This window comes from Oenanthe melanoleuca, chromosome 6, assembly GCF_029582105.1.
Source record: "Oenanthe melanoleuca isolate GR-GAL-2019-014 chromosome 6, OMel1.0, whole genome shotgun sequence".
Taxonomy (NCBI): domain Eukaryota; kingdom Metazoa; phylum Chordata; class Aves; order Passeriformes; family Muscicapidae; genus Oenanthe; species Oenanthe melanoleuca.
In genome coordinates, this window is record NC_079340.1 from 9,810,277 (window position 1) to 9,832,788 (window position 22,512).

The window sequence follows — 22,512 nt, forward strand, 5'->3', positions numbered from 1 at the left end:
GCTGGCCACTTCTTACAATGCTGAAATGCAACAGACTTTTGCTTGCAACTTCAGTAAACTTCAGTGTTTCTATCAAAGAAGAGATGCTGAATAACATGTACACCACATGGAGAAACACTTCCTTGTCTTAAAGACTGACTGGAGCCACCCAAGACAGACTAAACTCCAGGATTTTTGCAGTAGGAATTATCAGGAATTATCAGGTTTTTATGCAGACACACATGCCTCACTGTCTGTCAGTCTTTCTCAAGTGCTCCTGTTCCTGCTAAATCTCCTCTGGCAATATTCCATGACTAATAATTAGAGAAAGTTTAGGTGATGAGGCAAGTACCCAGGAAGAAAGCATGCCCTGCATTTCCTGAGAAAAGTCAGTGGTCCAGGAAGCTACTGGGTTATTCCAGGAGAACAAAATATTTTCCTAGCTGGAAAGCCTCTGAGGTTTAGCAGAAACAAAATAAAAGATGATGACAAACATCTCTCTTAAAAAAAAAAAAAAATAATGCAGCTCTTTCTTTTTCTAAATAAACTCCCAAACAAGGATCAGCAGCTGATGTTCACACAGCTGTTCAAGGCATGCACTGCTCCAACCTGACACCCTGCTGTACCTTACTCTGCTTCTCCAACATTACTCTTGCTCCTCTCCTAAATTATAAATACTCTTGAAGGCAAAGCATCAATGAAACTAAGTTTTGTGGGAATCCAGGGGGATATAATCAGACATTTTAATGCCTTCTAAATTGCCTTATACCAATGTGTCCTATCTGCCTAGCTTACAAAAAGGCAACTTGCTGTCATTACTGACTGCTGCTCTCCACCTGGGAATGCAGGTCCCTGCAATAATGCAATGATTTATTCTGAAGTTCTGCTGAACTTCATTTCAACCTTTCCAAAGGAGAGCTTTGCCTAGTGCTAAAATTACCAAATGTCTAACCAGATTTCTAATAACCTCATCTGCTTTTTATTTATACAGAAAAATAGCATGCTTATATCTTATAACAACTAATAAGAATTATTTAATTATAGAGATCTTTTACAAGAATCTTACCTATTAGACCCCAGAGATGCTGCTCTTAAGGAAACATTAAAAACCTCTCATAGTTTTGAAGCCATATATATTTATCTTTCATTCAAACCTCTGGTTTCTGTGTATTAACCTATTGTCTTTAAAAAAAGGAATTAATAAACAACTGCAATAACTTCTAATATAGGGGTTAATTCTGGAGCTCATAGAAAATAAATCTATTTAGCTTTGCATGTAAGAATTCAATTAAATGTTTCTGCTTGATTTACAGGAAAGCTGGATCATTTTGATATAAAAGTCATCTGAGGATACAAGAACCTTTTAAGAACTATAAAGTCAACATAGCTCAGAAACTTTTTTTTGAGGTTAGAATTTGCTTTATTTCCTATCAGTGATAACTTATTTATTATATAGGTTTATTCAGTATCAAAATATTGTCCATGCAGTTTATAGCATGATTCCAGTGAAAAACTCTAGTGGCTGAAGAACTTTGTAATCTCATAAGATCTCTTCAAAGACAAGAAACAAAACCATCTGCCCCTCCCTAAGAGGCACAAACTACTCTTTATGTACCCAAAAACTAGAGATTCAGCAATAAATCAAATGCAAACAACTTTTTTTGTAAGAGAGCAGGAAATACAAGGGGTTTTACATATTCAAAAATGTTCAGGTATGAAATGAGGCAAAAGCCTTTTAGTGTTAATCAAATAGCCAAATGTCAGCAACAGCTCTGCTTTTCAGCAGCTCATGGAAGCTGCAGTGAAAGAGGGAAAAAAAGTCTAAATAAATCCAATCTCAACAAGTTTTTCCTCCTCAGCCAAACTGCACCCTGTAAAACCTTCTCTAGTGAAACATTTCATGTCTATGTGAAACTATAAATATCACCATTAAATTAATATATATATATATATAAATATAATATATATATGTAAAATAATGCCTTAGCACTGCTCTCTAGACCACTGAATACTCTTAAGTGCTCTAAAAAAATTTCCTCTCTAGAGAGAAACACTGAAAGAATGTAGAAAATTATAGCCATGTGACATAAATGATGCATGAAAAAAAATTAATTTTTAGCCTAAACTGTAGAAAGTCTTACCATGCAATAAAATCCAGACCTGTCTAAATGAAGTGCCAGGGGAGGAGAACTTTAGGCAAATGCTGCACTGGGGACATTTGGCTTTTTGTTGCTATTTCTGTGCTTCTAACATATTGATTCCAACTTTTTTTCACTAATGAGCAGCAATTATCACTAATAAGCAAGTGAAATTATTTGGCACATGCAGCTAATCAATTTAGCAGGTTTACCTGCAATGCATGGTAAGCCACTTGGATTATATCAAATAGCTTTACTCTCTGTTAATTGGGGAAAAAAAAAAAAAAAAAAAGTGAGCTCCCAATCCCAACTTCTATATTAACTGAGAAGAGGGTAAAACCTGAGTTCATATATTTTACTGAAAATTGCTCTTTACATATATTTAGAGATACTTACTGTCTCATATCTTAATTATTTTTAACATAACAGTTACTGCACTTAGGTAAGATATTAATCTCCTTCCTGTTTCTTTTTCTTTTTTTTTTTTTTTTTTTTTTTAAATGCAAATCCCTTTTCCAAATCAGATGTTAATTTGTATGACCTTTTCAATATTTTTTGAAGAGCAGGCTGATTAACTCAGATTGTGTCAAAATATTTGACTGAAGAAGGAGTGAATTAACTTCAGTTGTATCAATGGAAGTAAAATTCAGTCTGTCTCAGAGTCTGCCCCTGCTGCAGATTTTGCCAAGTCCAAGACTTGGTTTACTCTCCATGGTGAATGTGTTCATGGCACGTGAGTAATTCCTCAGCAGAGGATCCCAGGGATAAAATGCCACAGGACCAGTGATTCCCATCATCCTGCTGCTACTCCAGCTGGACACAGTTAGGAGGAGCTCAGCTGACCAGCAGACAAAATTCAGTTCATGATTTAGGGAGCCTGCTCTATACTGAGACCTCTAGTTATCTGGATAGCTTCATTCAAAAAATCATTCTGGTACCATGAGCAGTGGCACCTCATCAGCCCAGTTCTGATATTCTAAACACAAATCACTGATTTATTTTTTCTAACAGCTAACTGGGGGTGAGAGAATGCAACAGAGGAAGCAAAGATTTGAGGTTATAAATAGAAAACACACACACAGAAATGGTAATAATGTTCTCTGAAATGTTTACCCAACTGCTGCTGATGGCAGGAGCAAACTGGACACAGTGCAGATCACAGCCAGGGTGAACTGCTCTGTGTTAACTCCACTGAATGCCAGATTTTAGTAGCTCTGATGTGAGGAAATGGCTCAGGCCAAGTGACAAGTGAAAGATGTGCACTCTCTGGTTTATGGAACTTTTCAGAGAGCCTGAAAAGCAAGAAAGTGGGATCTATATCAATCCTATGAATAAAGCATCTGATAAAGATCACAATATTTAAAGCTCTGTGGAAGGCACTGTGACAACAGTTAAAAAGTCAGAACTGAGATTTCTGTAAATAATTGCACCACACTGGGACACTACACCTTCAGTAAAAAATTGTAAAGCAAACAAGCCTACCACTCCTCTCAAAAAAAATTTATATATAAAACTTCAGTCAAAGCTCCAGAACTTTGCAGTGTTAAAAAAAAACCATCAAGCAAACAAGCAACAACTGGTGAAAGTATTTAGCTTTGTCAGTTAAGATGAGATTTTTCAAGCAGCCTAATGAATGCTCCAGCTGCATTTTGGTCTAAATTAAGTGGCTAATTTATGTTGTGCCTCTTTGTTAGCTGCTAGTGATGGGCAAGCCCAGCAGCACGGGTGCAGAGCAGCAGTAATGGACTTTGCATGACATGATTATTCACCAGTAAATGAGGCTGGGGACAGCCCAATACTGCTGTCACTTAAAGCTGTATTAAAGTGCCTGACATGGCCATGTTTCACTAAACACTGAGATGGCAGCTCCCAGACTGATCCCTGGGAGTGTGTGGTTAGGAATGGCAACATTCAAACCAAAGGAGCTCTATTCATCAGTAGAAACTCCAAATTCTGCCAACAGCATTTTAAAAAAATACCTGTTAACTACACTGTAAATAATTATATCTTCTCAGATGTTCTTGGGGTTTATTTTCTCCTTCACATAGCAAACTGTTCTCCTTACTCTTTCCAAGGCTTCATAAAAGAGAGTGAGTACAAATGTACAGTCAGTATTTTCTCAGACACCTTGTTCCCAGTTGTGGCTAAGACTCTTCCATGCTGAATAAAAAGAATAAATGATAGGAAATAAAATATCAAAGTGAACTGCAGGCACTGTTCTTGTTCCCAGTTGATCAGATTCTTACTCAATAACAACAAAACTGAGAAGAAAATATTGCACTCCTGCTATTGATGGATCAGTCTGGATCTTTTATTTCAGTTTGAGGTCAAGACAGATATATTTATCTCTGTATTTGCAGAACCCACATTGTCTGAGCAACACCTTGCACTTTGCACAATAAACTCCCTGGAGCACTGAGCACATTGTGCTTAATGTCCTGGACTCTCACTCAGGCTCCCACACACTACATAAAGCAAATAAACAGCTGTAAGGGGCTAAAACATTTGAGGAAAAGCAGCAATACATTAGTTTTCCCACCTCAAGCTCAGTGGGTGTTTGCTGGGATGTGCTTCACACAGATAGAGTCTGGAGTTCAGAGAAAGCTGACTAGGAGATAAAAGGTCCTGATAACCTTCAAAGCTCTGCACTGCTGTTGAAAAATGCTCACTTCCCACAAAAGTCTCCAATGGATTACAGCTTGGTGGTGTGTGAGCCCTCCCCACGGCCTTTCATTATATTTCATAGTCACTTAAACCTTTTCCTAATAAAAAGACAACGCCAAGGGTGAGATTATGAAATACCCCAAAGTTAAGTTGATAAAGGTTTAATTAAATGTTGCTCCCTAACAACATTTCTGGCATGGTTCTGGTAATAAAAAGAAAAAGAGAATGTTGCAATTTCTTCCTTTGCTTTTCCCATGACACTGCCTTTCAGAGCACGCTGCAGAAACTCTGGTTACATGACATGGTTGCTAAATTCAGTTTTACACTGAGCACAAAAAATTAATTTTAACTTTGAGTTTGGTATGGAGAAGGCTCTGTGTGATCAGATTTTGTCTGCTGCTTTTTAATTAAAATAATAAGGACAGGTCCTCAAAGGGAGTAAGGGAGCACAGCTCTGTTGAGGTGTTTTCCAAGCCTTCCCTCAAAGTCAACAGCAAAAACTTCCTATTAAATCCACACAGTGCTTTTTGGAGATGCAGATCTCTGCCCAGGGAAAGTTCATGGCACTTACAGGCAGGATTTATTCACTTAACCCAGACAATAAATGGATATTTCCCTTCTGTAGTTGTTTTGGTTGTTGCTTCATTCCTTCCTAAATGCTGCAGGTAATGGCTCTAAGTGCCACAGCCTTGCCCTCACCCTGCATTTACCATCACCTCTGATGGTAAATGGCTGAGTTAGGTAAATGGTTTCCTAATATCTTCTCCATAACTTCTTCTGCAGTGCTATATTTTTTATATACTATAATTTTCCCATATGTAATCCAACTCTGATTCAATTTCAGCTTGGGAATTTTACATTGATAAGGGTTTGGGGTCAGTGCCTCATCATCTGCTGTTGCTGAAAAAGGCAATGTGTGACATGTAGCAAAATGTACAAGACATCAGCTGTTTTCTGAGGAAGACATGGAGAGGAGTGATTAATTTTACACTGCCCCTTAAAATTGGACTGCTCTTATGGCTTTGAATTAAAAGGCACAATAATCTTGTCTGTTAAGACTCCATACATCCTTCCAGTAGAATTTCAGCACAATTATTCCTTAGAACACCCCAAAATTAAGATACACTTAGATTGTGTTAAATTAGTAGTATATGAAGGTATATAGGAGTGTCACCAGGGCAAACTGGATTAACTAAACTAAATTTTAAGAAGGCATAATGTCACAAATATTAAATAAAGAAAAAAGATGAGTTCATTTTCAAAAATAGAAATGTCAATAAAAATATGGGCAAGGAACACTTGATCACATGAGAAGCAAAATTAATTTATACCCCACTGTGAAACTTAGCCATGGTACATTTACTGGGCAGTGTTCAGAGCCATGGACTCTGAATCAGACACCCCACATCACACACAGAACAGCCAGAAAAAGCATTTCTCAGTCTGCAAAAGCATTTCTGCTTGCAGCAGTAGTTCATGGCAGCACAGGTCTCACCCACACTGGAACAACCTTCACTCCTCTCCTGACCCACAGGACACATCTCACTGATGTTTCTCCCAACCAACACTCAGGTGCAGCACTTACTGCTTTGTATCCTCAGCAAACTCCTGGCTTCACTTCTGCCATGAGCACCATCATTCCCAGACCTGGCTTTTAGGGTAACAACAGGAAACGACCCCTTTTCCCCTACAGAGGGATCACAGTGCTTCACAGGGTCACTGCCTTGTCCAGCTGATGCTGCTGCCTCCTCACCAACACCTGAAGGGTGTCACCTTTCTGGAAGAGGTACTGAACTTTCCCCTGTTTTTAACTTTGCTCTCCTGCCTACATCAGCTTCTGTCTTCAACCATTTGGCATAAAAACAGGGGTTAACAGGAGGGCTGTGAGCATTCTGCAGCCCTGATCCAGGCAGTGCATGCTGAGCAAACAGCACTGGGAAGCAATCCAGCAGACACGAGTGTTTCCCAGACACTACTTGTCTCCTCCCTAAAAAGCTGCAATTTAGCAGTAGGTGCAGAAAGGCAGAGCAGCAAGGAGAAGGGCTCAGACATTTCATACACAGTATTTTGCACAATAGAACATTATTTCTTCACTGTATTCATAACAAATGCTCTTGAAAACACCAAGTGCAACACTAACAGCTAAACATAAATGGCATTTGATTATTTTATAAAGGTACCCCTGTGGTTTTGGACACAGCTTCAGTTGTTTATTTATCCCTGTGTAAGACAAGCTAGGCAGAACAGACCCTGATGTGCGTGGCAAGTGGGTGAGCAGCTCAGCTCAGCTCAGCTCAGCTCAGCTCAGCTCAGCTCAGCTCAGCTCCTGAGCACAGCACTTCAGGCAGGTGGAGGAACAGGAGCACTGCTGCCAAAGCAGTTCTCACACAGACTCTGCTTTCTCTAGAAATGGACTGCTTGGTTCATCTCAGGAGCTGAGGTCTAATTCAGTGGCATTAAACCAGTGAACTGCAAAACTCCTTACCTGAGAATGAGTAAACTTACAGTAAGAAACCATTTCCCTCTGTGATACTTCCCCGCAGCACACAACCTGAAATGGTTCTTTTCTGCTTTCTCTTTCACAGAAAAACCCCCAAGAAGCAGAGCACCCACAGCATGATGGTCCATACTAACAGCATTCTTTAGGAAAGGAACATTAATTTCATACATTGCTATAAATGTGCCTGGACAAAATGGGATGGATCATTACACAACACATGATTAGATCAGTAAGTTAGATTGGAATGAAGAAGTTGTGTGTTTGTGCATAACACAAATGGGGAAAAAAGTTACTTTACTTAAATGTGTGTGTACATGGTTTAGTGAAAACAGAAAACTAGAAAGGATTACAAAAATAAAGGAGTAAACTATACACTGAATATCTGGTTCAGGTGTTCACAAAGACAGCAGGAATTTGTGAGATCAGTAATTTTCCATTTACAACCCTTGAGTTGTATTTTTGTTCAAGAAACTTTGGATTTTAGAACCGATTCCTCTGAGATTTTCTGTCATGAATTAAGATTTATTTTATCTTATACAGTAATACATTTATACATTTAGCCACTTTTTCATAAGATACAGGGGCATTTGTTGGCATTTATCTTTCAATCCCCCACAGTGTCAAACAAATCTTTGACAGATGCAATGATAAAAAGATGTGAATGCCAGATCACATAAAGAAACCACAATTATATTATTTCTAGGGAATTATTATTAGAACTGTAAGTCAGCATCTATTGCAGCACCTGGGATACAAAAATATGGTTTTCATATATTTTTAATCACTTATATTCATTTCAGATACAATTCTGTCAACTTGCAAATGAGAATTATATGTTATCTGAAATTCCTTTTGTTCACTAACTATACAAAAAAAAAATCAGTTTGTGAATTTATTCTCACTGCACAAGAGAAATCTCACGTTAATATCCAGGAGCACAGCAGAATCACATTCTTCAAAAAGACACAGATCTCTTGCTGGTTAAGAAAGTAAAATCATGGTCAAAATTCTCTGTTCCCAACTAAATGGGTCAGGGATGAGCAAAGATGGCACAGTTATTTTACCAAATACTTCTAAAAAATTGCAGGAAAAAAAAGATTAAAAATACCAAAAGCAACAAACCTAACAAGCAATGTTGTGGTTAAAAGCACAAAAGGTTACCTTAGGTTTCCAAAATGGAAAGATCTTCTGATTTTTTTTTTTTTCCTGTTTGGCTAACTAAAAAAATCTCACACAGTTGCATTCAAGCTTCTTAGTGAGAAAAGAAGTTACTGCATAATCATTTGCTGAAGAAAGTGAAAAATAAAGTTAATGAAAATTCTGATGTCATTGTACATTCAAGTTAGATTATGGAATAAAGTGTCAATATTCACTAAAACACAATGTAAGAAAGTAAAAATAGTATATAAAGAGGCACTTTAATTATTTCAAATTTATTAAAAGTTTCATAGAGTTGTATTTGGAATATATAATGCAACTAAAGCAAATTAAATATAGTGTTAGAAAGGAAAACAGCATAAGAGCAATCAAAAACCCCTTTACATAGATTTTCAAACCTGGGATGGGAGCCAATCCTCATTGTTTTGTGTTCATTCTCCTCATTCAGGTTATTGCAGAAGTATATGTTAACAAAAGCACTTTTGGAGCAAAGTGTGTTTAAGCTGTTTATTCAAAGCCAGAGCTAATTTAGATGGCATTCTCTGAGTCTGTAGCTCCTTCACTAAGGCTCTTTGAAGAGGAGGAGGAGGAGGCTGCATTATGGGAGCTGTATCAGTCTCCATCTCTGTTAGATCCAAAAGATTTTAAAGAGTTGAACAAATGCTGGTGAATCCTGTTTCTGGCACTCCTGTGACTGAATCCTGTTAAAAGGTCTGATATGTGGCACCACAGCAGGTTAAACACCATATTTCTGTGAGCTGTCAAGACTGTTAAACTGCTTTACACATCTTTGTGGCCATCAGGAATCCCAATACCTCCAGCTGTTCCTTTACACTTTTGCCTAAATGCAGAATTTAATGTGAAACCAGGTGCTAGGTGAGAAATTCTCAAACATACAGTAAATAAGCAAGGGTGCCTAGAACAGAATAACTTCCTGGAATTTCAGCTGTGATGATGTAATCTAAAACAATGCACTGCAACTCATTACTTCTAGAACTTGCTTCTGCATAAAGCTGATAAAATATTGTACTATAGTTCTGGATAATTACAAAGCTGCAGAGGGAGGTTTACTTTAGAGTTATATCACATACTTTCTCTAGCAGTAAAATGACATAAATTAATGAGGATTAGTATAGCTTTGACAGGACAAGAATAATAGGACTATCAAAACTAAGACTAAATTCTTTTTTACCTACCCTGAGCACAGCATTGTAAGTAAGTGGAGAATTGAGTATCAATAAGCAATTATTTGTCTGAATCACAAAATATCAAGTAGCAGAATATATATTATTCCAGAGTATTTGTAGAAAAATAACAAATTGAGCCATTTTATCTAGATATAACTAACCACTAGAACAGCCAAGCACTGGAACAGGTTTTTAGGATTAATCTGGATAAAGTCCTGAGCAGCCTGGTGGCACCTGAGTTGACCCTGATTCAAACCTCAGGTTAGTGACCTGCAGCCTCCAGCTCTGGGACATCCATTTTACAAATTATTATTTTACTTTTTAAATAAGTAGGGAACTCACAGGAACACCAACTACTGCTCTAGAGGAAGAAGTCTCAGACAACAGGGAACATAAATTTAAAAAGTACATGTGGTAGAATAATAAGTGGCATAAAGCAAAATAAAACTTTTAAAAATTGCATTAGCACCTTCTTAAAGGTAAAAAAGTAATATCTATTGAGTAATACTCTCAGACAAAAGACTGGAGAAAATTTTTTTTTTTTGAGAGAAAAATGTTTATATGCTAGTAAATAATCTTTTCTAGACCAAGAACCTCTTCAAACATATTGCACAGGGAGGCCAGTGCATGAAGATAGAGATAGCAAAGGGGAAAGGGATACTCTAAATTATTCTAACAATTATTCTGTAGCTCCTTGCACTGCAGGGCTCCGCACAATTAACTAAAAGACAGCTGGGAGATAAACATGAGGTTGGCAAAAAAAACTTCTGAATAAACTGAAGGCTCTCATTTATTACTGAATTATGAAAGAGGTTCTAGGCTCTAGCATATGAGAAATAAGGACTTCTGAATAATATATGCAGGTGTTCATATATGGCCTTGTGAATAATTCAGAAAATTTAACATTACAGATTTTTTTAAGGAAAAAAAAAAGATAACATTGACACCAGAAGTAGTGGTGATACCAAAATAAGCAGGGAGTGAGAGATGGCTGCAGAGCTGTGAGAAACCATGGGAGAGGGGAACACCCAGAGGAAGTGAAGAGCTAAAAAGCTGCTCTCAGAACAGTGGCACAAGCAATGACAGGGAGAGACAGATCCTTTCTGCAGCACAAGACTCTGCAAGCAGGTTCCTCAGCACAGCTGGGCCACCAACACAAGCATCTACACTCTTTACAACACTGAGAGCAAAAAAAGGAAGGGTAAGTTGAAGGTATCAGAGTGATTAAGAAAGCAATAAAGAAGTGTAAATGAGATGATTGATGGCACACACCTCAGCACCATAAAATGAGGAGTAGAGAATGGAGAAAAAGTAATGCTACATCATGGGGGTATTTGGGGAAAGTAATTCCCTGACAAGTGAATCATATACTGCTATTTTCAGGAATTTTTATCCTTTATTAAGAGAAGAAACTCTACAGATCTAAATTGAAGGAAGATTTAGGGAAATGGAGCATATGTTGGGGACTGGGGAGGCAGAGCATGAAAAAGTGAATGGTTTTCCCCCCACGTTTGTCACAGTTCCAAAAGGGGAACAGACCATGTCCCATTTCTGCTGAACCAGCCCCACCAGAGGCAGGAACACAGGCTGCACATGCAGTAAGGGCTCTGGAGCACATTCCAGCTCTGAATTCCCACAGCAAGAGCTATGCCTGCAAACCTACTGATTCTGAATTTTCTTTGCACAAGGACTGTTTGACTTTCACAGCTGAGCAGGGGATGATCACCACACTGATTCTTGGCCTGCAGATGCTAAACCCAACCACAAAGGTGTTGAGGCAATGAAACCATCAAAAAAGCTGAAACATGGATACCAACACATCTTAAAAGGTATAGAAAAAATTATAAATCACTGAAAAAACAAGCCAATGTCATTACATTACTCACCCTTTGAGCAAAACAAGTCCTGTCATAAAAGTTGGATAAAGCAGCATCAGTGCCAAGGCATACATTTCAATTCTTTCAGCTGTCCTCTATCCCCATCAATTTCATCAGAGTCAAATAAGAACCTTTGGCCCAATACTGACAAGTAAGATATTTGCCATCCAGCATAGTTCTCACAAATCTCCACTTGTACTCAGCAAAAAATAAATAACAGGATTTCCATATTCTCCCTGAGGTTTAAATGAATATTTTTCATAGTTCTTTTGGAACAAAACCTTGACTAGAACATGTCCTAAAAATACATAATTTTTTGAAAAAAAACACATGAATACCTATTTAACTTCAAAGAAACAGCATAATTTGGGACAATCACATGCACTTTTCCACTCCAGCTCACCTTTAAGTAACTTTATGGAATGAATTTAAAGTGACTTGATTTTTTCTGTAGGAGTTCTATAGGATTCACTCACCTTCTCCCACCAATGGTCAGCCATCTAATTTCATGACAGGATTCACTACTAATTGAAGGAATGAAATGCTCTGGTACCACCTTACCTTGAAAAGAGACTCCATCAGGCAAGAAAAATTTTTAAAACACACTAGATAGATTCACAAGAAGAAACTGACTGAAATAGAATATTCACTTGTTTCCATATTTTTCTCTTCATCATTCATTCAACAGACACTTAAGCAAGGCCACTTTCTTGGTTTTGACTTAAACACATTTGCTAAAGTATAAAGCATAAAAAACCTTCATGTAGCAAAATTCAGCAGAAGTCACAGTCTCAATGAGGCAGGTTGTTAATCTGAGATAAAGTCTTATATTTTTATTATACACTTCCTAACAATGCACTATTTCAACTGTTTACAGCTCAACAATTTTAAAGGTCTACTCTGCCAGTCCATGGTAATGCACAAAATCTCCAGCCCTGCTGGCTTTATATTCAGTGTATTGACTCTACTTCACATCCTCAAAGAAAAATGTGGCACAGAATGCATCCAAACTTTTCTCATCAGCAGCAAATCATCCTTATCTTGAAAGCAAATTTAAATTATTTGAATGAGAGTAATGAGCACAGTGTAGAATAAACACAGAAAATGAAGTATCTGGTATTTTTCATTAATATCCCATGCATGTACATATTATGGTGATAAATACATATTTTTGTTTTTCTAAAGCTGATTAACTGTATTTAACACTGCTGCATTCATTTTCTGAGCATTCATATTTTATGAACTGGTGAAGTTAGTGTATATTGTGATTTCCATTTTTCAAATGCTGCATCACTTCTGGGTACAGGAGAGGGCATTATGATAATAAATGAGTAAAACTTCAGTGTGTGCTTGCTGTAGTCTCCATTAGAGCTAAATAGAGCAGTTTGTGATACACCTGATTTGTAGTCACTGCTGTAAACAGCAGCACACTTACACTGAGTAAGTTCATTGATCAGTAGATTTATGAAATTAACACAAAAAGAAAATCTACAGGGGTACATTAAAAAAAACCCAAACAATCAGGAAGGTACAAAAGAGAAAAGGTAGGGAGAAGAAGAATGGAAATTCAAGGGAGGAAACAAAGATACTCCTGGCTTTTCACAACTGCACCAAATTACTTGTACATACTCAATTTTGTAACACTGTTGAGAGATATATCTAGTTTTCTAGACTGAGGGAATTTGGAGCCAATCAGGAACAGGACAGGCTCACTTCATATGTCAGTCTAGTCACAACTGGATCTTGATTTCAGCTTCTGTACCTTGTACTAGAAATAACAGACATGATACCAAAATCCATTGACTTCCACGTGTTTTAGTCAGAAATCAAGAGTAACACAAAAGTAACTCTTATTAAGTCCAACACTGCAATTCTCAAAACAGGCAACTAACGCTCTGAAAACACCCAAAGAGTTTGTAGGCATCAATTTTAAACACTCTTGGCTTGCACAGAGATACTCAAGTCCTTACAGCACTGAAGAGCTTGATCTCATGGCAAGAGCTGGAGTGCATGAGGGAGGCCAGGCTCAGGCAGGCAGCCCTGCCCTATGGAAATGCAGAGCTTCTCTCTGCTCCCTGCACTACTCAAACCCCTGAACTTTGGGTGACTGAGGTCATTATTCCAATGAGGAAACAACTTACACCAACAGCAAGGTGTGGAAAGCTACTAATAGAAGTATTAATGCTCCTAATGGCAAATAAACTGCTTTTTCTGTCACTTTCAGCTCTATAAACTGCTTGCTCTAATTTATTTTTTCTGGCTCTTCTCTGTTACTTTGCATTTCACTATGAAGACCCTAAATTGTTTTAGTTAATTCTGCTGAGAACAAATATACTGTCCCATTTTATGCTCCTCCATTACCAGGTTATTTTTTTGTATTTCCATTTTTATTTTCTATTTGAATGTGAAATGCAAAATTACCAGGAGATGTAAAGATAACCATAGAGTTATACTATATTACAATAGAATTTACTTGCTACAACAGGCATGGAGCAGTACATAATTAACTTAGCACAAAAAAAAAAAAAAAAGATCATTTTAACTCATATGATAATTACAGGATGCAATAGATATTAATGCAGTGAGCAAATTACATGAACATGATCCTAAAGGATTTGGATCCATACTAAATGAAAATACCTCATGGTGATTTATTTAACCATTCAAAGAAGAAAAGTCAGCAGTGGTAAACAAAAAAGTTCATTTGTCATCTGAATGTAACGGTTTACAAAAAGCTATGAGGTTATTTCCATTGTTGCTGAGAACTGAGCATACAAGAACACCACCTGCACACTCACACACAGGGTTTGTTTTTCCCTCTTCCTTCTGTGCTGCTCATGCTTGTGTCCCAGATACCAACAGATACCCTGGGCCACTGGACAGAGTGCTTTTCAGCAGAATCACAACTGAAATCAGGATAAATCGATGCTGATTGGAACAGGAAATGGGACCATGAGACAATTTTCCATTACAATAAAAATATCTTTATTAGAAACCGTCAGCCAGAGTAGGAATATCTCTGTGCTTCTCCACGTGCCAATATTCTACAGCTCCTGCAAAAGAAGAGAAAAGGCATGAAACAAGAACTTAGTGTGCTCTGCACAGCACATGCCAATTTTTCCACCCTGCTTACCCTTCTCCTCTGCTTCCAGCACTTACTGGCAGGACACTGGCTCTACTCCCTCTAGGCAGGACACAGAAGGACAGAGAAAGATTTAGTTCACTGACAGAAGCATTGATTTTTCTGTACAACTGCAGTATACATTACAAGTGCACCACTGCCATGGAACATTCACTGAGATACTTACATTCTGCTTTCCAAATCCTTGCCCCAGTTACTGAATGAGACTGGACATCCAGGCAGCAGGAGGGCAAAGCAGCCCTGACTCTCTGTGGCTGCACAAACACGGTGCAGATCAGGTGTTCAGAGCTCTCCTCCTGTGCCAAGACAAGCTCAACACACAGTGAACAACCTTCTAGTGATAACACACCCCCCCAGCCCAAACAACAGCTCCCAAGCTCCCACAGGCGAGTCCAGATGGTACTCACAGCTTTGAACCTCCTCCCAGCCCTGTCTGAGCTGGAGATGGGAAGTGTCACTGGCAGTGCTGTGGCAGCTGTCTGCAGCACCACCTTTGACACTGGCTCTCACCTTCGCCCTGCTAGGCTGGTTTCAGCAGTGTACAACTTGCTGTCTACATATTTTTGCATCTGGTCAGACTGCAACTGAGCCCAAAGAAAGGCCAAATCTCAGCACTGCAAGTCATCAGCATAACGTTGTGGTGTCAGGTTTAACAGCTCCTCAGGCTCAGCACAGCATTTGCCTAAATACCAGATCCAAAATGCAGGTTATGAGACTGACTGGGTATAAGGTCACATTTAAATACACAGCTGTCTGCTCAGTGTTGAAGCCATCCAATTACCTGTATTTCATGGTAAAGTGTCTAACTCCAGGCACACCAGCTGTGCAGGACCTGGGGGCACGTGTCCAAGCCCAAAGCAGAAGGCACACAGGGTGTGACAGGTGTAGGACACACACAGCCCCTCTGTGACAGCTGAGATGCTGTGTCCTCAGCTGAAATCCAGCCTGGAAGCACACACCCCTTCTCCCTGAGGTGCCAAACTTCTTGAGGCTGGCACGATGGAGAGAGGCTTGTACCTGGCATAGGGGGCACATGGAAACCTACCTGGAGGCTTTCACACAACAGCCATTTCTGAGGCTTCACAGATTCCTTCTAACCCCCAGATAGCACCTGGACCTTATTAGTGCTCCCCCACACCCCCAGTCAGCAGACAGGGGAGCTCAGTGCAGATTCACCTTGGCAGTGACAGAATAACAATCCTTACACATCATCAGGGATGATGCACAGCTCCTTCTACACATTGGTACAGACCCCACCTAATGCAACCTCCTCCTCCCAACCCAGACCCCAGCAAAACACAGAAACCCAGACCAACTCTGGCCTCCTAAACTTGTCAGTACACCTTGTTAGCAGGTTTTGTTTTTTAAATTTCTGTAAGTTTCATCATGAATGATCAGGAGGTTCAGTTAGAGAAAACAGAAGGAACCAAATACTGGAGAAGGTCACCAGAGAAAGTTATATATGTTAAAATTATTTAATCCACAGAGTTCACAGAATTTCTATTTTGATAAACCATCACAAAAGGAAGTTAATGACACACATAAGTTAGCTACACAGTAAACCTTTTATAAATAATGCAAGTTAACCCAACCCAGTTCATTGCCAATACAGAAAGTGCAGATAAATTGGAAAAATGACATATCAAGAAAAGTAAAGATGGTAGCACCAAACCAAGATGGTAGATAGGTTAAAAGCTATTTAGGTAAAAATCTGTCCCTCTCAGCTGAACTAGAACCAGAAACCATGAGCCAAGATGTGAGGCAGCCTGCAACTTATGCACTTTGATCCAGGAGATGTTTTCCTGAACAGGTACAACCACTGGCAGAGCTTCCTGCAGCCCCTGAGGAACCTCTGCTCCATCCACTGCTCTTACAGCACTCAGGCATCAGCTGCTCCTGTAAAACTCTCTTCTGCTGCTCGTGTCTCTTTCCTCTAGAGATGATAAATGACTCTTCTTCCCAGCTAAGTGAATCCCATGGAAAGGGCTGAGGGTCTAAATCCATTTCATGCCTCAGGATGCTCTTGTTATTTTGCAGCATACTTAAAAAGGACAGGTATTTCACAAGGCAAACTGAAAGATGAGGTCCCAAAAGCAAAGCCTTTAGTGAATTTGGAAATGGTCCCAAGAGCAAAGTCTTTACTGAGTTTGAAAAGATAAAAACCAGAAGGAGGTAATGAAAATTTGAGGCAGGATGAAGAACAAAGGGATGCAAGGAGCAATGATGATGGCAGTAAACATTCCAAGTATCAATGCCTACCAGAATAGTTCTTCTTAGTTCTTCAGGAATTTACCAACAGAGTAGAGATGCAATATTTTAAATGCATATTGATTATTAACAATATCATTATTAGAAAGATATGGTTTCATAGTTCTGAGGGATGATTGTGATCATCTAATAAGATTTTGTGTAAACAGGAGCATTAAAACAGTCAATGTGCCATATGATCAGAAAAAGATCAACCTGCTTTATACTACTAAAAAGGAATACAGGGAAACCTGAACTTAATTTCTTTATTTTTGCAACATATATCCTTTAGAACACATACAGTTTTGCTCATTTAACTGAAAATTCACTCTCTCTTTCAGCAAGGACTGGACCATTACAGGGTTTTATAACAGGTAAGAGCTTATAAATGTAACTAAGGCAAGCACTGGTTATTTATTATCATTTTCTGTTAGTTTCTGCAAACCACTGAGTTTCAGAGGAAAGAATCCAGGTTACCAGTTTTTGAGCTGTGCGAGGACTAATGAATTTTGCCTTTTTATTTCTAGCATACAGGAAAAATACTAAGTTTTTGCACTATTGCTTATCCTGCCCATCAGCAAAACCAATGTTTGCAGTTTGGAAAAATCAAAATGCATCAGTCACAGTGCAGACACAAGGCCACAGAGTCAACCTGGTTAACTGGATCAGGTATTCCCAGAGTCTTAGGCAAATATCATCTTATCACAATGAGGAGGCAGTGACAACAGGCAGAGTGAAAATAGAGCATGCACCACCTTCTCCACTGCTGACAGCTGCTCAGACTACAGCAAACTGAATACATTTCACATTGCAGTCATTGCAAGGAGATATATAAAGTTTAATAGGATCCCATTCTTGAGCTCCTTTATTACTCTGCTCAATTAAATGCTCTTTAAGGATTCAGCACTTTCAAGGTTTTATATGCCACTCACACTTCATTGACTTCAGTGAAGCTCCTGATTTTTCCAAAAAAGATGAGTAGTTGTAAGGAAGAATATTAATTTTCTGTTTAAGCCTTAAGAATAAACAAATTAAAAGCAGTGACTACATATAACAACTGGTTATATGGTTATAAGATTGGTTTCCTGTAATCCATGCATGGGGGCATTAACACATCCCATTGTGTGCACCATTGATACTGGTTTAACTGGTAAGCAGCCCAGGGATGAAGACTACTTCATGTTATGTCTGTATTTCCATCAAAACTGCAGTGACTTGGCTCTTGCACTTTATTGGAGCATTCTATTTCCACCTGTATCCACACCATAAATTACTGCATAAAAGATCATCATTCTGGACCATCAGAGCAGGAGGTGCAGGCGAGCTGCTGGAACTGCTGTGTTTGCTCAGGTCTGTAGCAGGTTATTCCAACACTCACCTTTTCATGCCTTAGCACCCCTCAGCTCATCCTCAGTGTAAGAAATGAGTTTAAAAGGCAGCTCCTTGTCTCAGGCTCTGGCTTGCAGCTCAGAACACCCACAGATGACTCTCAGGTAAGGGTTTCACTCTGCAGCTGGGAGAACATGCAGCAGCCCAGCTCCACAACAGCTGCTGCCATGCTGCTCCAAAGTGACCATGATTGCTGTCACAGATATTTGTCCTCATCAACAAATTTTTCACTGGAAAAGTAAACCATTCAGCCCTGAAGTGCAGTTAGCCACCTGGGTCAAAAAATTATAATGAGCTGTAGATACTTGTACCCCCATGCTCTCCAATGCTAATGATACATCACTTTTTTTTTTTTTTAATTGTATAAAAGCTGCTTCTTTTGATAGTTTGTTAGTTTTTGTTTTTAAAACAATCTTTCTTGCTCCCATAATTACCAGTTACCACCCTGCTTCCCATTGACACAGAATGGTTCATATAGCTTGTGTAGTTTCAGTTTGTAGGAACATGGTGAAAACTCCTTGCTTTTATGTGGGAAATGTGAATAAAATGGCAACATCCTCATTGGTGAAACACTGGGCACCAAAGCAGACAGGTGAGCTGCACAGTGCTCTTATATCCCCCAGAGAGATGAGGAATCTAAAATCAGAAAGCCTGAGAAAACTTACTGCACCTGAGAATGTGAAGCACAGACATATTAAAGCCTTGCCCAAAGCCTGTCCAGGAGATTGCATCAGAGATGGATATTGAATCAATATTGAATCAGGCGACCGTCAGACACAAGAACTTTTCCTTTTTTCTTTTTGATTTGATGTTCTAGAAAGTACAAACCATTTCCTTATCACCAGAAGTTTCATAAAGCTGGACCTCTGATGACAATATTTCAATCCACAGTTTTAAGGACATAGTGTCCCTTGACCACATACTTGCCTTTCATTTAATTTCATTTCATCCAGGCAGTGCTGCACATGAATACATCAGAACCACACAATAATCCCTACATTTGCAACATTTTAAAACAGATGTGCCACATCAATATGCCTGCCTTTGTCTCTGCTATCCATACAAAGAAGCAGACAGTGTAAATCAGTATCAGCAGCAATATTAAAGTAACAGGTGTTCAAGTTTTGGAATGCACAGAATTGAATATTGTACAGAACACAAACCTGACAACACCCAGATAGGAAAGGGGGTGTGAGACCATGAGTGAGATTAATACAAAATTCAGTGTGGTACATAAACTGAATGCATCATTGCTGTTCCCAAAGTACTGTTTGTGAGAGAAGATCCAGCAGGAAGGAGATGTCAGCAGCAAATAGAAAACAGGAGGTTGTGGGGGAAAACAGAACCAACTGGTCCATGGGATACACAAAGCCATGGACCACAGCTCCCCATCAGGACAGTTAAAGGACTGGCTGTGTATACACAGGAAAAAAGGAAATTACTACACTTATCTCCCTGCCTTGGCAAATGTGCACTAAAGTGGGTGTGTGGTTTCAGAGCACATTTCATCTGTCCCCTTGGACACCTTACAGACACGAGGTTTCAGCTTTGTCTGCCATGGAAGGAGTTCAGCTTGCCCTGGCAATCCAAGTTACACGGTTTACATGGTTTTAAAACAAAATTTCTGGAAGATGATGATGAAAATGGAATTTCTGCCATGGAAGGAGTTCAGCTTGCCCTGGCAATCCAAGTTACATGGTTTACATGGTTTTCAAACAAAATTACTGGAAGATGATGATGAAAATGGAATTGCTATGGCAACCGAACCCACAAATGCAATGAAAAAAAGAATGTTCTCTGGATTACATACAAACAAAGCTAAGTTCAGCACCATCTCAACATTGCTGCTTTTTCTAGCTAGAAAACACTCTGCATTAATTGCCTTTATTTTTTACAGTACAAAGTAAACTCATTGTAGAGGCTTTACTAGAATGTCCCTGATTTGATGTGCATATTGCCACCTGAACTCTCTGTGCACAGGGTGGGGATTTCTACTTTGCTACATGTACAGCAGTGATTCCATGCATGCTTACATTCCCTAAGTAAATCTTCATGTAGACTAGAGGAGGATTTAAGAAGCATAAGCATTTCACTTTTGCATATTACTCCAGAACTTGTTTTTTTCTAGCCCACAGGAAACAACTTCAAGCTTTATTTTAGGCTGCTGTCATAATATTTTCAGGCTTGAGACACAAGATTTCATTAATTTCTACACCATCAGGATCTGTTCCAATATTTAATAAAAAAGTCTTGAGAGCTACTCATATGAGAGGACTACTCTGAGCCAAGATTTCAGGGATTAGCTTTAGTTCATGCCTTAAAGAGATGTCTTAAAAAAAAAAAAAAAAAAAAAAAAAAAACCAAAAATAAAAAAAAAAAAAACCAAAAAAACAGAAAAAAAGCAAAAAAAAACCAGGAAATGGAAAGCCTCAAAATAAAATTAAAATCATTCAGCTTTGCCTCCTGAGTAACATTTTCCTGCTTTTTTTCTCTCAAAGCATCCCATATATCTATACTCCTTATCCTTTTTTACATATGTGCTTGTCCTTCAACTTGTATGCCTCGAGACTGCTGCTCACAATTTAATTCAGGCAGGAAAAGCAGGATATATGCAGAGCCTGGCAAGGAACCATTTCCCAGCTGTGCTTGTCCAGTCTGTGAAGACACTTCCATCGATTCCACTGGCACTTTTCAAGCCTCATACAGAGGGAAGTGAAACACAAAACTTCTGGACCTCATGAACCAGTTCCCTAGAGAGAACAGTGCTCTAGGCATGGCACAAATCCAAAAGCAGTAGGAGAAAATCCCAGAACCTTCTGGCTATCCTCTTGTTACTGCAGTTAATATTCATCACCATATTGGTTTCTTGACAATTTATACCTAACTGGTCAACAGAATCTCCATGCTGGTTCTTAAAATCAATAGGCTATAAGGCTCTCCCTTTTAAAATCTAAAAAAATCAAGCAAAACGTAGCATAGGGAAAGAGCACATTAAAAATAACTGTTTTGTGACTTCAGTAGGAATTTGCATGCTTTTTATTACAGTGTCCTCAGTCATATTTAATGGCTTATGCAAGCTGTTCTTGCACAAAGAAACATGAACTCTATTAAAGATGGATCTCAGCTTCCTCAAGTCTGAAGATCACCAGCTGAGAGGTGATCTGTCATTCCATGAGGCTGTGAGCACATGGCAGAGCTGCAGCTGAGCCAACAGAACGTCATCCTTTCCTTCCCAAAATTGTAAAAAGGAATTATTCACTCCTTTTTTAGCTTTTTCCTAACCAATTAAACTTTTTTTCATGGAATGATGGATCTTTGACTCTTTGCTTAAAAATATTTCTCTGGTTTGAGAGAATTATCTCTTATGTTTCTTATTAAACCTAATTAAATTTAATATTTTAATTAACAACAACTTCTTAACAAAAGAAAAAGAAATCTGATTTAGAATTTACTTTCCTTTACATGGAAGAAGTTAGTAATTCTACCCTAAAATCACATATAAAATACTATTCCTCAAGATGATATGGTCACATAACCTTTATGTTATGTTTCATTAAATACCAATGAAATACTAAAACTTCATTACGTAGGTTTTAAGCTCCATAGCAGTGGACAAGAAAAAAATTAAACCTTCATATAATTTCACATGTAATTGGTAAGTATAAAAGGAACCCAATCCAAAATCCAGTGGTGGAGTCTTCCCATTAACTTCCATGTTCTTTGGACTAAGGCACCAAGATAAATATGAGCAATTGAAAAGGAGAGAAGTTAAAACTTACCCATGAATTCAATTCCTAAATGGTCTGCTATACTCATGAAAGCATGTAAAAGAAAAAAAGAGAAAAAAGACAGAAATATTAGAAACCGAGCAAAATATAAATTCCCCTTGATCTGGCAGTGCTGCAGACAGTGTGGGTACAGGTCCAGAACAAAGGCACAACCCTGCCCCTCAAAGGCAATCCCAAGGTGGGAATTTAGGGCATCAGCAGCCACATGAAGGGACCTGCATTTGGGGAAGGACATGAATGCCTTTGCATTTAACTTCATGCTCAAGCCAGCTACCTAAAGGGATTTCACTGTCCCATCCTCCTGAAATCCTCCCCCAACATGCTAGCCACTGTCAGTCCTGACTTAGACAAGGCTTTTTCATTTTCTCTGACCAAAGCCTAAAGAGATGGATGGAGGCTTCTCTGGGTTTGGCAGCTCTCCCCACAGCCCAGCAGCCACACTG

General features: G+C 38.7%; 1 protein-coding gene across 1 annotated transcript in view; it reads right to left on the minus strand.

Annotated features, from left to right (window-relative positions):
* The window catches only part of NRG3 (neuregulin 3), a 328,974-nt gene that overhangs the window by 38,316 nt on the left and 268,146 nt on the right, over nucleotides 1-22,512 (minus strand). Inside the window, exon 4 of the mRNA XM_056494846.1 lies at nucleotides 22,061-22,087. Within this exon, the coding sequence (XP_056350821.1) occupies nucleotides 22,061-22,087 (27 nt within the window). The remainder of the gene's footprint in view (nucleotides 1-22,060; nucleotides 22,088-22,512) is intronic.